General features: G+C 52.9%; 1 protein-coding gene across 2 annotated transcripts; it reads right to left on the minus strand.

Moving 5' to 3' along the window:
* Nucleotides 1-374: 374 nt before the first annotated feature.
* On the minus strand, nt 375-6,077 carry VAX1 (ventral anterior homeobox 1). Of its 2 annotated transcripts, none has more exons than XM_032423408.1 (3): nt 5,833-6,077; nt 4,479-4,673; nt 375-486 (listed from the first exon to the last, which is right to left on the minus strand). In XM_032423408.1, exons 1-3 carry the CDS (start codon nt 6,071-6,073, stop codon nt 446-448), a joined length of 477 nt encoding a protein of 158 aa, XP_032279299.1. In that variant the 5' UTR covers nt 6,074-6,077; the 3' UTR covers nt 375-445. The 2 variants fall into 2 exon arrangements, with proteins under 2 accessions (XP_032279299.1, XP_032279298.1); XM_032423407.1 differs by lacking the exon at nt 375-486 and adding an exon at nt 2,008-2,583 and having other exon boundaries at nt 4,486-4,673.
* Nucleotides 6,078-13,718: the final 7,641 nt, after the last annotated feature.

Here is a 13,718-nt window from a genome sequence, read left to right on the forward strand (position 1 = left end):
AGGAAGTGGGAGATCCAGGGGGGAGGGCCTGAAGGTCCAACACCACTGGGATAGAGAACCAGAGAGGGAGACAGACTCAAAGAAGTGAAACGAACATTGTAGCCAGGCGGCTGCGTCTCTGGGGACCAAGGTCCGCCCCCAAACCTCCTCCCAGGAGCTCACGGTACCAACGGCTGGGCCCCCGCGCGCGCTCCCCGGGCCGCCACCCTCCGCCCCAGGATTCCCCGCGCCGAGACTCATCATTTGCTGGGTCTTTCTTCCTTTTCTTCTTCTTCTTCCTTTTTGTTTTTGTTTTTGTATTTATCCTTCAAACACAAGACAAAAAATGCACCTCATTTATCATCTTAGATATATATATATATATTTCACTCTCACCACATAAATACAAAACATCCAAATATCCAAAACATTCAGAACAGAGTTAGTAGCCAGAATTCAGTGACACCTACCCGCGTTTGAATCGTTCATTATTTTCTTCACTATTTCCTAAAAGAAAAAAAAAAAAAAAAAGGAAAAAAAAAAGCTTCCGACGTAAATAATTTACAATAAAATTACTATTTTAAAAATGCTCTGCGCTCGCTTCGGATGAAGGAATACATTCTAGACACCGCGGCACCTCGCCGTCTAGGTCTGTGGTTTTGGTTAAAATGCAGGTGGCCGTGGCTGCGGGGACAGTGGTTGTTGCTCCGATAAGGGATGAGGCTGTGATGGTGTCGCCGTCTGGGTTTCTGACTTGGGACCGTGGAAACCCTGGGGTTTTTGAGGGGAGGGGTGTGGGGAGGGATGTCTTTCCTATCCACGCAGGGAGCTGATCGTAATACAGAGACCACGGCGCAGGAGGCCGGGCAGCCCTGCTGTCCGGGGCTTGGTCCCTGCCGCCCGGTCCTCGAAGAAATCCAGGCGTTTCCAGCGTGCTGGGAAGGGTTTGGTGAATCTGGGTGTGGGGAAGACGAGGCAAAGGGCACTGATTCGTTTCCAAACCCAGCAATTCTGCCCAGAGGCCACGGGTCAGGGAGACGGTGGGGAGAAGCGTCGGCAGCCGTCCTGCTCTCGCTCCCAGAGGAGCGTGAAGCTGTCGGCCACCGCCCTGAACAGCCTCGGAGAAAAGGTTCTGAATTTTCTTTCTTTAGCGGCGTTGGCTTTTTTTTTCTTTTGCTTTTTCCTTTTAAATTCCTGTTTAAAGTCATAACACCCAGAACTTGAGTTTTTCATCGCCCTGTGGAGCAATCTCTATCCTGAATTCTCTTAAACCTTCCAAACTCGGTTGTTCGGAATATTTAAACACTGGTTTCACTTCATCTGGTTTTATGTGGTAGTTATGACTCTTGCTTTATTGCTGATTAGATCAAATGTATTACCACCGATGCCTACCGTGATGTTTGGTTTATCTCCTGGGGTCGGGGGTGGTGGTGATTGTTGTTTCTCTAAAGGGGGAAAAAAATCGGCAGGATTTGTCCAGCCAGAAAGCTGCGTGTGCACCGGCTCTCCCAAGCGGTCCGCAAAGTGGGGCCCAGGGGCTCCCCGAAGCCCTGGTTTCTCTGGCGAGAAGAAGGAGCGTCTTCCTTTTTGGTCTAAGGAAACCTACCAGCCTTTTCAGGCCCTGGGGTCTGCGTGCAGCTTTGCCCTTTCAATATTCATAAGAATGATCAAATGCAGCGGCGGCCCGATCTAGAGCAGGTGTCCTGGGCTTTGACTTAGAACCAGTCTTTTGCCCTCCAGGGCCAGGCATTGGTTGGGGCATCAGTTGTCTAATTCGGATATTTCCCCCAATTCTTTGGATTCTCCTGGATTCAGAAGTAAGCTGGGGGGCGGGGGGAGCACGGAGAAAAGGTAGAAAAAAGTAGCCCAAAATATGACTGGTAGCAGAGACTAGTGGGGAAGGAGAGCTGTCAAGAGGCCTCTTGGGGGCCGGAAGCCCAGCACAGGAGCCTCGGGCGCCGAATACGCGAGTCCATAAATATCACCACAATAGATACTATAAATATAAATACAAGCAAACACTTAAAATCAGTCCAGCGCTTTTTTCTCGGCCCCTTCTTTATTGTTGGTCCGGGAGTAAGGCTCGAAGGCCGAGGAGCTCAGGTATCGGGCGGAGAGTTCTTGCAAATTCCCGGCCAGCGAACCGGCCATTGTCAACGGGGCGGAGGATAGGCGGCTGGCGACCGAGCCGAGCAGCGATGGTACCGGTAGGCTGAAGAGGCCGTGGCCGGCAGCCGGCGCGCCCGCATGCAGTCCCCCTGGCCCAGCGGGCCCGGGGCCCGGAGCGCCGCCCACGGCCGGCGGGTGCGGGGACGCGGCGCCGGTGGGACCCGGTGCGGCGGCCGCGGCGGCGGCGGCCGAGCCCGCAGCGGCTCCGGCGCCCAGGGCCGGCAGGCTGGGCCCGCGTAACGCGGAGCCGAGCGCGCCGGTGGCGCAAGGCGGCAGCAGCGCGGGCAGGCCGGGCGGCGACAGCAGGCGGCCCTGCTCCAGCAGCCGCAGCACGCTGCACGTGGCCGCCGTCTCCGACACCACCGAGCGCAGCTCCGAGTCCTTGCCCTGGTCCTTCTTCTGCTTCGTGCGCCGGTTCTGGAACCAGACTTTCACCTGGGCGCAGGGGCGCGGGGAGGGCGGGAAAGAGGGGCAGGGAGAGACGGGCCGTCAAGAGGGAGCGAGGACGCGAGGGCTCGGTTCGGGGCCCTCTCCAACCCCAGCCCTAGCCCCAGTCCCAGCCCCATCCTGCACCGGGAGAGGTGCGAGCCCGGGAGCTGCCTGGGCCACCTTGAGTTGGACACAGCTCCACTAGGCTGCGCTTCCGGGTCATGGAAGCAGGCCCAGGCTGTGGGAGATTATAACTAGAGCAATAAAGATGTCCATGACCCTAACTCCAAGGAAGACCAGAAGGGATTTCACTGGGCTGCCTCACTACCTGCAGCCAGACGTGGATCACCCTGGCTTGTGAGCTCACATTTCCGGAAGAGGGGTAAGACCCAAAGGCTGCTGTGTAGGAAGTGGGAGTGGGTGGGGAGGAGTGTTGCTCTACCTTTCTGGACCCAGGCCCATTGCCCGACAAACAAGCTCGAATTTAGCCTCTGCGGCATTAGTCCTGTCCAAGGCTTCAAAAAGCTGTTTCTTGCTTTTTAGGCTCAGACTTGACCATCAACTAGCAGCAAGCAGGAAAGGTGGCTGTAGAAGGAATAATTTGTGCAGGATGGTCTGTGGGCCAAGCTTTCTCCACCTCCTCTCTCTGCCAGCTGGATTGGAGGCTCTGAGTGATACTCTTAATTTATCACTCCCCTGCTCTCCATCATGAACTTTGGAATCATGGGAGGAAATCAAGAGGCTGGGGTGAACTAAATGCTCTCTACCAACCTCCCTCTCATTTTCTCATCTCCTTTTGCCCCTCTTCAAGCCTAGCTGGTGGCCCAGAATGGAGTTTAGCAGCTATATGGAAAGGTCTAGATTTTGTAAAAGAGGAGTGGCAGTAGAGAGAATAGGAAAAAGCTATCATGCCAACTCAAACTCAAAACGAACATCCAATATGATCTGTCTTCAGTTCTCAGCCTTCTGCCCAGATCCCAGACCTAACATGCTCCCTACCTGCTTCAGGGCTGGGACAGGGAAGGAGACTGGCCCTTAGAAAGAAGTCTGCCTTACCTAGGCCAAGCTGGTGTCATGCCCTCACTAGGCCCAAAAGGGCCTCCTTCCATAAGGCAAAGCTCCCAGGCCCTGAAAAGCCTGGGCCCAGAGTCTACGGGGCTAATTCCAGTAACATCATGTGGATTTCATGTAAAGGAAAAGACCTAAAGCACAGTTGGCTGGGCTGGCTCCCAGGGCCCCAGATCTGCCTCTGATCCCATACTTCACATATCATTGGCACTGAAGACAGGGCCTAATAGGTGCCCAGTGGGTGCTCAGGGCCAGGAATGGGTCTGGGTCCAGCTCAGAGCCAGGGGAAGCCTTAAGGGGCAGGGTAGCCTGGCCTGCATGGGGTAATCTCAGGAATGTGCACCTTTCCAATCTAGTTGTTAGCCTCAGCACAACTAGAGGGTGGCTTGGGCCCCAGCCCCATTCTTGCAAAACAGGCCTGGGTGTTGTATAAGGCTGGGGTCCTCAAAGGGGGTGGTGCCTGGAAATCTGGCCAAAATGGGGTGACCAAGACAGGGGCAAACATTGGTTCCTTGTAGAACAGAGGCAAGGAAGGAATTCTCAAGACTGTGATCCAAAACGGTATTCCAAAGGACAGAATTTTGGGCCTCCTGGGCTAGGCCAAGGTGGGCAGAGCATGGGCCCTGGAAGATTTTGGGGGCATGGAGGGAAAGGAATGTTTTATGGAAGGGAAGAAATCGTGAGTCTTTCACTCCATCCTCCCAGTCTCCTCCACCTCCCCTGGGAGTCTCTGTCCAGAGCCAGGCTAAGTACTGGGAAGAGCTGGCTAGAGTGGTGGTGGGGGGGGGGGGGCAGGGAGGCAGGCTTGTGCAGAGCTGTGCAGGCCTGGCCACCTGGTACCTGGGTCTCGGAGAGGTTAAGCTGCCGGGCGAGCTCGGTCCTCTCTCGGCCCACCACGTACTGACAGCGCTGGAACTCCATCTCCAGCCGGTAGAGCTGCTCAGCGGTGAAGGACGTGCGCGTCCTCTTGGGCCGGTCCAGGTCCAGGCCCTTGGGCAGGATGATCTCTCGGATGGAACCCTTGGCATCTGAGGAAGGGGAGATGTCAGTCGCCGGAACCCTCCCGTCTCCCTCCACCTCCCTGGCCGGAGCTGGCTGGAGGACAGGGTCGCCAGCTGCCTGCGGTCGGGAGTGGGGGGCGGGGGCGGAGAGCTGCGGCCACAGCCGGGGGGCAAAGACACGGTGTGTTCTGGGGAGCGAAGGGGCTAACTCCACACCGCTGACGGAAAGGGGAACCAGACTTTGCCTTTATAGAGCCCTTTGGACATAGGAGGAAAAAAAAAAAAAAATCCAAATCGGTGATGTTCCTTCGGCCTGGAAGCCTCGGTTGCGCGGTCTGGGTCCCCTGTAGCCTGAGGGTCTCCCAACTGACCAGGCCGGGTCGCATCGGCCCCAGCTCTGGAGAGCCTTGACCAGACCCCGCTCCGGCGGTCTCAACGCCCCACCCCAGGGTCTCCTTCCCTCCCGAGCCCGGGCGGCGGAAGGAGGAGGGACGGAGTGGGGGCCGGCGGGGCCTGGCGATCTGCTAGCGGGGGCGGCGCCGGGCCGGGGCCGGGCCTCACGACAGCCAACGCCAGAGCCCCCCGCACAACGCGCAGCAACTACGGGGCCGAGCCGAGCACCAAGGCAACATCCGCGGCCCGGCAACCCAGCCCAGCCGCTTCTCCTGGCGGCGGCGGCCAGCCCCGAGCGCGGTGCCGGGGCCCTCGGCCCAGCGCGCCAACTGGCCTGGCCGTAGCCGGCGATCGGCTGCTGTTCTCCGGCGCCCGCACTCCCCTTGGGTGCACTCAGCCGGTCAGGGCGCCGGAGCCCGAAGGCAGGCTCCCGGCAGGTCCTCCGGCTCGCACAGCGCGCACTCGTCCTCCATAGTGTCCTGCTTCTTCCCCGAGTCAGAGGCCGCAGCCTGCAGCCTGGGCCCGCCCGCGCAGCCCCGAGGCTCCCCAGCAACCCTGTAGGCGGGGCCCCTCGGGGTTTGGAGAGTCAAGGCTCCTGGAGAGTGCGCGCCCCAGGTGCTAGTGCCCAGCGGCCGGCCAGACCCCGGGGGCGGGGGTGGGGAAAGGCCACTAACTTTCTCCGAAGTCCCAGCCGGCACCTCCTCCCTGCGGGCCTGGGTCTGGGGCGCCGCGCTGCTAGGGCCCCCGAGTCCTCCCCCAAGGAACGCGCCCTGCAGCCCTGCCCCATCCCTACCTCGGACCAGGATCCGGCGGCAATAATCCGGGTCGGCGGCCGAATTGGATTTACTTTTGTTAAAATCGTCCGCGGCACCCGACGCGGAGAAGGCGCCCTGCGGCTCCTTGAGGAAGGCGGCAGGGAGGTTCCCCTCCGCACCCTTGCTCTCCCGGCTCTCCTTGTGCGCGTTCTTCGAGACCCGGGCAGCCTCTGCGTCCGAGTGGCACCGAACGTCCATTTTGTCTGGTTTCCCGAACATAGGAAAAAAAGAAGAAGAAGAAGAAGAAGAAAAGAAAAAGAAAAGAAAGAAAAAAAAAAAAACAAAAGAAAAGAAAAAAGAAACAAAAAAAGAAAAAAGAAACAAAAAAGAGGCACTGCGGGGACAAAACCCTACAATGGAGCTCCTCTGAGCCCTGCCCAGAGAGAGGCAAAGCGGCAAGAATGAATGTCCCCGCGGGGCGGCTGCGGCGACCGCGGGCGGGTCAGCGGCGACCGGCGAGTGGCGCGCTCTCGGAGAGGCGGCGGGTCTGATCCAGGATCCCGATGGAGCAGCGGCGAGGCCGCCTCGTCAGCGTCCGCGTTCTCTGAGCACGTCCAGTGTCCCCAGCCTGACGATCAGGTAGCAAGCAGAGCAACTCCGAAATGCTGCGGCTCCCGCCCGTTACTGCCACAGCGAGTTGTAGTTGTCCGACACCCGCGGGGACGTACACTCGCTGTTGCAATTGATTACGGGTAATTTCGCAGCCCCCACGTTTCGGTTACCTCATGAATACACTAAATTGTTTGGATAATATATCAGATCGTAATGGATGGTTTCTGTCCTTGTCCCCAATCAAGTAGGGGTTTAGCCAGTGAATAAACGGAAATGATTGGTCTTGCTTTCAGGAAACACACAATCAAAGACCCACACTTCCAGAAAAACTTTTGACAAGATTCATCCTGAATTGTTAGTACCATGAGCAGGCATTATTAACTTTCCCTTTGCCTTTGACCCTCCTGCTCACATACTGGCTAGAGGGGTTTTCTCCACACTCGACAGATAGAGCTGAATGAGGGGGGAGGGCGAGGGAAAAAGAAACCAACAAAAACGCTTACACACCCTGCAGCAGAAGAAAGCAGTTGCCTCTAGGGAAAAAAAAGCGGGGGGTGGAGTAAAAGTTTTCCCAAAAAGTATCTCCCCCGAACTCTAAAAGCCAAGCTTTCGTCCCAAATAACTCTTTCTTAACACACCTCGACGCTGACAGCCATGTTAAACGGCCACCTCTCTTCGTTTAGTTCCAGTTGGATTTTTTCCTGCCTGCACCTCCAGCAGCCCTGAGGCAGCCCATTCAAAGGGCAGCTTTGTACTCAGAGTCCAGCAGGAGAGAGAGGGGGAGAGGGAGAGAGAGCCGAGAAAATCTCAACTGTGAGATCTGCTTCAAAAAAAAAAAAAAAAAAAAAAGTTTTCCCCTAGCTATTTCATTGTCTCTGCTACAATATCTTTGAGAAAAGCAACAGCCAGTAATCCAATAAGAGCATTGATTAGGCTACAATGATTCAATTCAAGCGCATGGCCTTGTGCAAGGAGCATGCTCCAGCCCTTCTCGTCACCTTGCCGGGGCAGAAGCCCTCTCCACGCCGCTCTCCCCATTCATTCCTTTATGGGAAATGCGGAGCAAAAGGAGTGAAAGATGGCAATTATCTAATTGGACTATTAACAAACAGTGCTCTGAGTGCGGCGGTCTGGCGTTGCTCCTGGGCGGGGGAAGGGCCGTGTTCCCTGCCCTCATTCACAAAGAGTGCAGGGGCCGGGGAGGAAAGGGGGTTTTTTAAAGGGAGTGGGGTGGGGTGGGGGGAGAGGAGAGGTGGGAGGTTTGGCTGAGAATTTTTCCACACAATTCCCAGAATGGGGGCGGAGGCGGGCGGGGAAGAGGAGGGGGCTGGGGGCGGGGGTGCCGGCGAGTGGGGGGGAGAGAGGGAGGGCGAGGGGGTGCGAATGTGTGTGGTGGGCTCCGAAGGGCTCCCGCCCGCTGCCAGGCGCGCTCCGCCCGCGCCGCCGTCCCGCCGCCCCGCCAGCACCCCCTCGACCCCGTGGAACGTCGGCGAGCGGGAGGGGCCGCCGAGCCGGGGCCTTCGCGCTCTCCCCTCCCCCTGCCGCCCCCGACCCCCTCCGGGCCCATCGGAGAGCCCACGCTCCGTCCGGTTCCGGAGGCCGCCTCTGGCCGTGGAGGCAGACCTTGGGCTTTTACTTTATTTGAGTGTGTGTGTGTGTGTGTGTGTGTGTGTGTGTGTGATTGTGTGTGATTGTCCTGAGCTACTCTCCGCAGGGAGGCGGGTTTCCCGGGTCCCCGGCGGACCGGTGGCCTGTCAGTCCTCTCGGGCTGTCGCCAGCTGGGCCTCCGCGTGGACGGTGCCTTTGGTTCCCCGCTCGGCTGGGCCGTTCGGTGGGCCTGGGTGGGAATGGAGCGGGGGAAGTGTCCTTGTGGCCGCCCTGGTCTGAAGATGCAGAGTGGGATGGAGACAAAATCCAGCAAACTGGCCAGTTACTTCCCGCCACGCGCAAACGCCCAGGTTGGCGCCCCGAGGGCTCCACTCCTTTGCGGGTTGAGAGGTAGAAAAGCGCCACCGCCGGGTCCTGGCTCCCATCCCCGCGTAGCCAGTGCAGGTCCCTGGGATTTGGGTCCTCTCGAAGGGGATCCGGGCGGTGGATGAGGTCCTCATTTTCCTGTAGAGCTGGGCCAGAGCCAATTCCCGGGGCGTCCTTAGGCGGGGAGGCCATGGGGTCCCAAATGGCCGGCCCCATGGCCCTGCCCTGCCACCTGGCCGTGCGTGGGACGATGTCCTACTCTCGGACAGCTGGCCCGGCCCAGGGCCTCTCCCCAACAGCTCAGCGTCCTTGCGCAGGAGGATTTGCCCCCTCCCCCTGCCCATCTCAGGAGACCTGCTGGCCCTGGAGAGTCCCAGACCCAAGCCTTGGCCCCAATGGGGCCATCTGGGGGTGGCTCCGGGTTCCTAGTGGCACCCAGCTCAGCCGCCTCCTCCTGTCCGCCAAGGCTACCGAGGCCCTTGAAACCCACGCTGATAACCTGCAGCGCCAGTCAAAGGCCCAGGAAAGAGTCTTTTAAAATAAAATCACCCAACCTACCACCTCTTCTTTTAGATGGAGGAGGGGAACCGGCCAGGGAGCGAACTGCAGCCCTTAGAAAAGACTAGCGCGGTGGGCAGTAGGAGCCCAGAGAGGTCCCGGGCGTATATCCAGCGCTAGAGGATAGGCCAAACTCTGGCCAAATCCCAAATACCGATTTGAAGTTGGGCCTCAGAGACACTTGCCTCTCCCTGCAGGGGAATAGCAGTGGTGTATTTTAAGTGAGAACTATTTATTGAGCACTTTAGGGGTGCATAAACTAATTTTCTTAACCCCTCCATCAGCAAGGTTAGCAATCTCCCAGTTTTATAAATGAAAAAACAAACAAACCCAGAGACTCAGAGAAGTTCCATTACTAGCCCCAGTCACCCAGTGGGCAAGTGCAGAATTTGAACTCAAAGGTATTTATACTCTTCTTTAGCAACCCTACAGGGCTTTGCCCTTTTATTCCTGCTTTGAGTTTTCCAAATCTCTGTGTGATCATGACATGTATCCAGGATGCAGGGCAATGAATGACCTTAACATTAATGCCAGGAATCCTGATTATTAGGCATCAGTTTTCATGGGATTTATCGAAACAACATGAAATACAAATGGAAACATGGACTTCTTGTTTGTGATAATGTAATTTATTTCTAGCCATGAGCATTTCTTAGGAGTCTATCACCCTCCTACCTCAAGCTGCCCTGGAGTGAATAAAATAGTTTCCTGGATCCACACCTACTGAACGAATGTCTGAGAGCTGTGTTCCGGAGTGTGCCTTTTTCGCTGCCTCCTGGGGGATCTTTCCACAGGTTAAAGTGGGAGAACTGTACCTTTTAAAGTTGAGTAAAGTTGGAGGACTCTGCTAAATTTCATGAGAGCAGGGACCTCTTTCTGCCTCTCCCTCACTGGAAATGCAAATGTTTATTGGAGAAGGGAAGAAATGGGGATATTATGTGAAGACACCCAGTTTCATTAAGCAGCCTATTTACCAAGAGTCTAGAGGTGTCAGGACCTGGGGCTGGATCCAGGATGGACGCTAATGCATATAGGCTTCTTCTCTACAACGTCCTCAGCAAACCCTTTAACTAAGAGAACTCATGGCCCTAGCTGCTCAGGGCTTGGGGTTGGCAGCCCAAGCAGGGCTGTTCATCGATGGCTCTCTTTGCCTCTCTCCATTCTGAGTCCTTGAAGTAACCGAATTCAATAAAGAAACATCCAACCCATAACCTGGTTTTGCTTTTTGTTATGCATAGTACTTTCCCTGTGTGTGTGTGTGTGTGTGTGTGTGTGTGTGTGTGTGTGTGAGAGAGAGAGAGAGAGAGAGAGAGAGAGAGAGAGAGAGGGAGAGACTGGATTAAAATTCTGTGGGCATCCATCCAGAAAAACCATGACAGGTTTCTGAGAGGACACAGTGGAGGACGGAAGCCCTGGGATGAAAATTTCAGAGAAGCAGTTGCTGCTCCCAGAAGCTAAAGCTGTGTGTCCACTCACAGAGAGAACGGAGAAAGGAGAGAACTCAATCAATTATTTGGATAATCTGAGACCAGCCTGTACCACAGAACACATGAGGACGCAGGACTGCTCCAGGTAAAAGTGTTTATCCTCATGACAGAATTTGCCTCCCTCCCCAGTGCCCTTCCTAACCCCACATCACTGTCTGCAGGTGCAGACAGACCCAGAATAGAACTGTAGAGCTGGAAGGATTTTTTAGAGATCATCTATTCCATAACCTTCATTTGACTTGACAGATGAGGAAAATGAGCCTGGAAAGACAAAGCAACTTGTTAAGGATTAGACAACTAGTTAGTGGGGGCATCTGCACGACACTCCTGGTCTCCTGACTTAAAGCTACACTCCCACCAGCACCCAGTCTTCCCAGAGCCTGAACAAGATGAATGCTCTCTCTGGGATTGGGTGAAATGATGCCGTATAAATGAACTAAATCGCAATCAGAGCCTTGAGGGTGCTTTTCACATGCTCGGCCTCCGCCCTGTCACCACATCAGAAAGTGGGATCAGAGATAGTACACAGCCCTTTCCTTCTCCTGCTTCATTTTTTATTTCAGAAAGATGTAGGAGGGGAAAACATGCTGGCAGAAAATCTGAGCTCTTCTTAGATTATGAGTGGTTTGGGGACAGCATAACTTCATGTCTGAGACATCATTTTAAAAGCCACTGCTTCAGAGGAGATGATGCAACCAGAAATTAAGTTTCTGGGACAATGAATCAGGACACTTGATAATAATGACTAATTAAAAACAAGAACACCTAGCACTTATACAGATATTGTCATCCCAACCAAAGTTGCATGTGGTGATGAATTCAATGTTATCTAATTGCCACTATCCCCATTTCATAGGAGGAGGTCAAGGCACAGGAGGAGCGAATGAATTAAGGACTGATGTTGAAATCTGGTGCAACCACTCCGGAAAACAGGATAGAAGCTCCTCAAAAAGTTAAAAACAGAACCACTCTATGATCCAGCAATTGCATTACTAGCTATTTACCCAAAGAACAAAAAAATACCAATTCAAAGGGATATATGTACCCCGATGTGTATAGCAGCATTATCAACATTAGCCAAATGATGGAAACAGCCCAGATGTCCATTGGCTGATGAATGGATAAAGAAGATGTGATATTACATCAGCCATCGAAAAGAATGAAGTCTTGCCATTTGCAACAACATGAACGAAATTAGAGATTATAATGCTAATTGAAATATGTTAGTCAGGGAAAGACAAATACCATATGATTTCACTCATATGTGGAATTTAAGAAGCAAATGAGCAAAGGGGAAAAAAAAAAAAGAGAGAGGCAAACCAAGAAACAGGCTCTTGACTATAGAGAACAAACTGGTGGTTACCAGAGGGGAGGTGGGCAGGGGAATGGGTGAAACAGGTGATGGGATTAAGGAGTGTACTTGTGATGAGTACCAAGTGTTGTATGGAAGTACTGAATCTCTATATTGTACATGTGAAACTAGTATTACACTGTATGCTAACTGGAATTTCAATAAAAACTTAAAAAATGGAAAGAAAAAGAACTGATACTAAATATCCAAACTGGAAAATGTATCCATACATCTAGATATTTCTTCCCCATTTTAACTAAAGATAGAGTATTAACCAATGTGCAGAGAGCTAAGTTCTGAATTACTCTGACCAGGTTTCAAGCAGACAATCCCACTGGGATTGACAAGCTCCACTTCTCAAGTTTTCATTTTGTACCAAAAAACTAGTTTCTTCAGTTCCTTTATATATTTTGTACATAGAAGCAACATACAAGTTTTGAGTATGAAGGGAGCTTAGAGTGAAGTAACAAAAGGATTCTGGAGTACGCTAGGTCTGATCCATATTTATATGTTCCTATCTCTGTTCTACCACTTACTAGGTGTGTGACGTTAGACTGGTTACTTTGCTTCTCCGTGACCCAGTAGCCTATCTGCAAAATAAGGTAAGCCCTAGTATCTATAGGGTTATTATGTAACAGAAGTAAAGTGCTGGGGCACCTGGGCGGCTCAGGTTATGATCCCAGCATCTTGGGATCAAGCCCCACATCTAAACAGTAATAAGCAAATACTACTTATTAAGGACTTACTGACTGCTATTATCTCATTTAATTTTCATAACAACTCTATGTGTACCCATTGTGTTGGATTACAAATGGCCATAAATTGTTTGCCATTTCTCCCTTCAAGAGGTGGAGTCTATTTCCACTTTGCTGAATTTGGCTGGCTTTGTGACATGCTTTGATCAATAGAATGATGTGGAAGTGACACTGGGCCAGTTCTGGGGCTAGGTCTTGAAGAGCCCTGGCACCTTCTGTTCTTGCTTTCTTAGAACCCAGCTGTCATGTTATCTGGAAATGAGTCTAGTCTGCTAGAGGAAAAGAGTCCTTCTAGAAAATTGAGGTGCCCCCGATGACAGCACCAACTTCCAGTCAGATGAGTGAAGCCATCTTAGATGTTCCAGCCCAGCTGACCTTCCAGCTGAATGCAACCTAACAACATCATGTGAGGCAGGTATCAGCCATCCATTGTGAACCTTGTTCAAATGGCAGAATCTTGAAAAAATATGTTTGTTGTTTTTCCTTTCTTTCCTTCTTTCTTCCTCGCTCCCTCTCTGTCTCTCTCTCTCTCTTTCTTTCTGTCTTTCTTGAGTAGGCTCCGCACCCAATGTGAGACTCGAACTCACAATCCTGAGATCAAGAGTCTCATGCTCTACCAACAAAGCCACGCACACACCCCTAAGCTACTAAGCTTTGGGTGCATTTGCTATGAAGCAGTAAGTAACTGAAACACTCATATTACAGATAAGAAACCGAGAGCTGGAAAGGCTAAGCAACTTGTCCATGGTCTCACAGCTAGGGAGTGGCACAGATTGGATTCCAACCCAGGACCATCCCATATCCAATTCCATGACCTTGACCAAGGAACTATATAGTGTCTCCTACGAAATGAACAAATTCTAAAGAATAACTCATCTGTTCATTTTTGTTCTTTCTCTATTTAGACATCACACAGGGTGGGGAAGGGAGGCTACATAAATAAAAGACATAGCATGTCACTCTTTTTTTTTTTTTAAGGATTTATTTATTTATTTATTTATGTATTTATTTATTTTTGAGAGAGAGGGTGGGTGAGGGGCAGAAGGAGAGACTCTCAAACAGACTCCTCACTGAGCTTGGAGCCATTCATGGAGCCAGTCGTGGAGCTTGATCTCACGACCCTGAGATCATGACCTGAGCTGAAATCAAGAGTTGGATCCTTAATCACATCCCTACATAGCATGTCA

This window comes from Phoca vitulina, unplaced genomic scaffold (assembly GCF_004348235.1).
Source record: "Phoca vitulina isolate PV1807 unplaced genomic scaffold, GSC_HSeal_1.0 scaffold28, whole genome shotgun sequence".
NCBI classification, from domain to species: Eukaryota; Metazoa; Chordata; class Mammalia; order Carnivora; family Phocidae; genus Phoca; species Phoca vitulina.

Bases quoted from the DNA above. Each gene is read 5' to 3' on its own strand.
- VAX1 (XM_032423407.1), bottom strand. From the start codon at position 6,073: ATGTTCGGGAAACCAGACAAAATGGACGTTCGGTGCCACTCGGACGCA. The intron at 4,674-5,832 runs GTAGGGATGGGG...CCCCTTCCTCAG, and splicing joins CCGCCGGATCCTGGTCCGAG to ATGCCAAGGGTTCCATCCGA. The intron at 2,584-4,485 runs GTACCAGGTGGC...CCCTGCGCCCAG, and splicing joins TTAACCTCTCCGAGACCCAG to GTGAAAGTCTGGTTCCAGAA.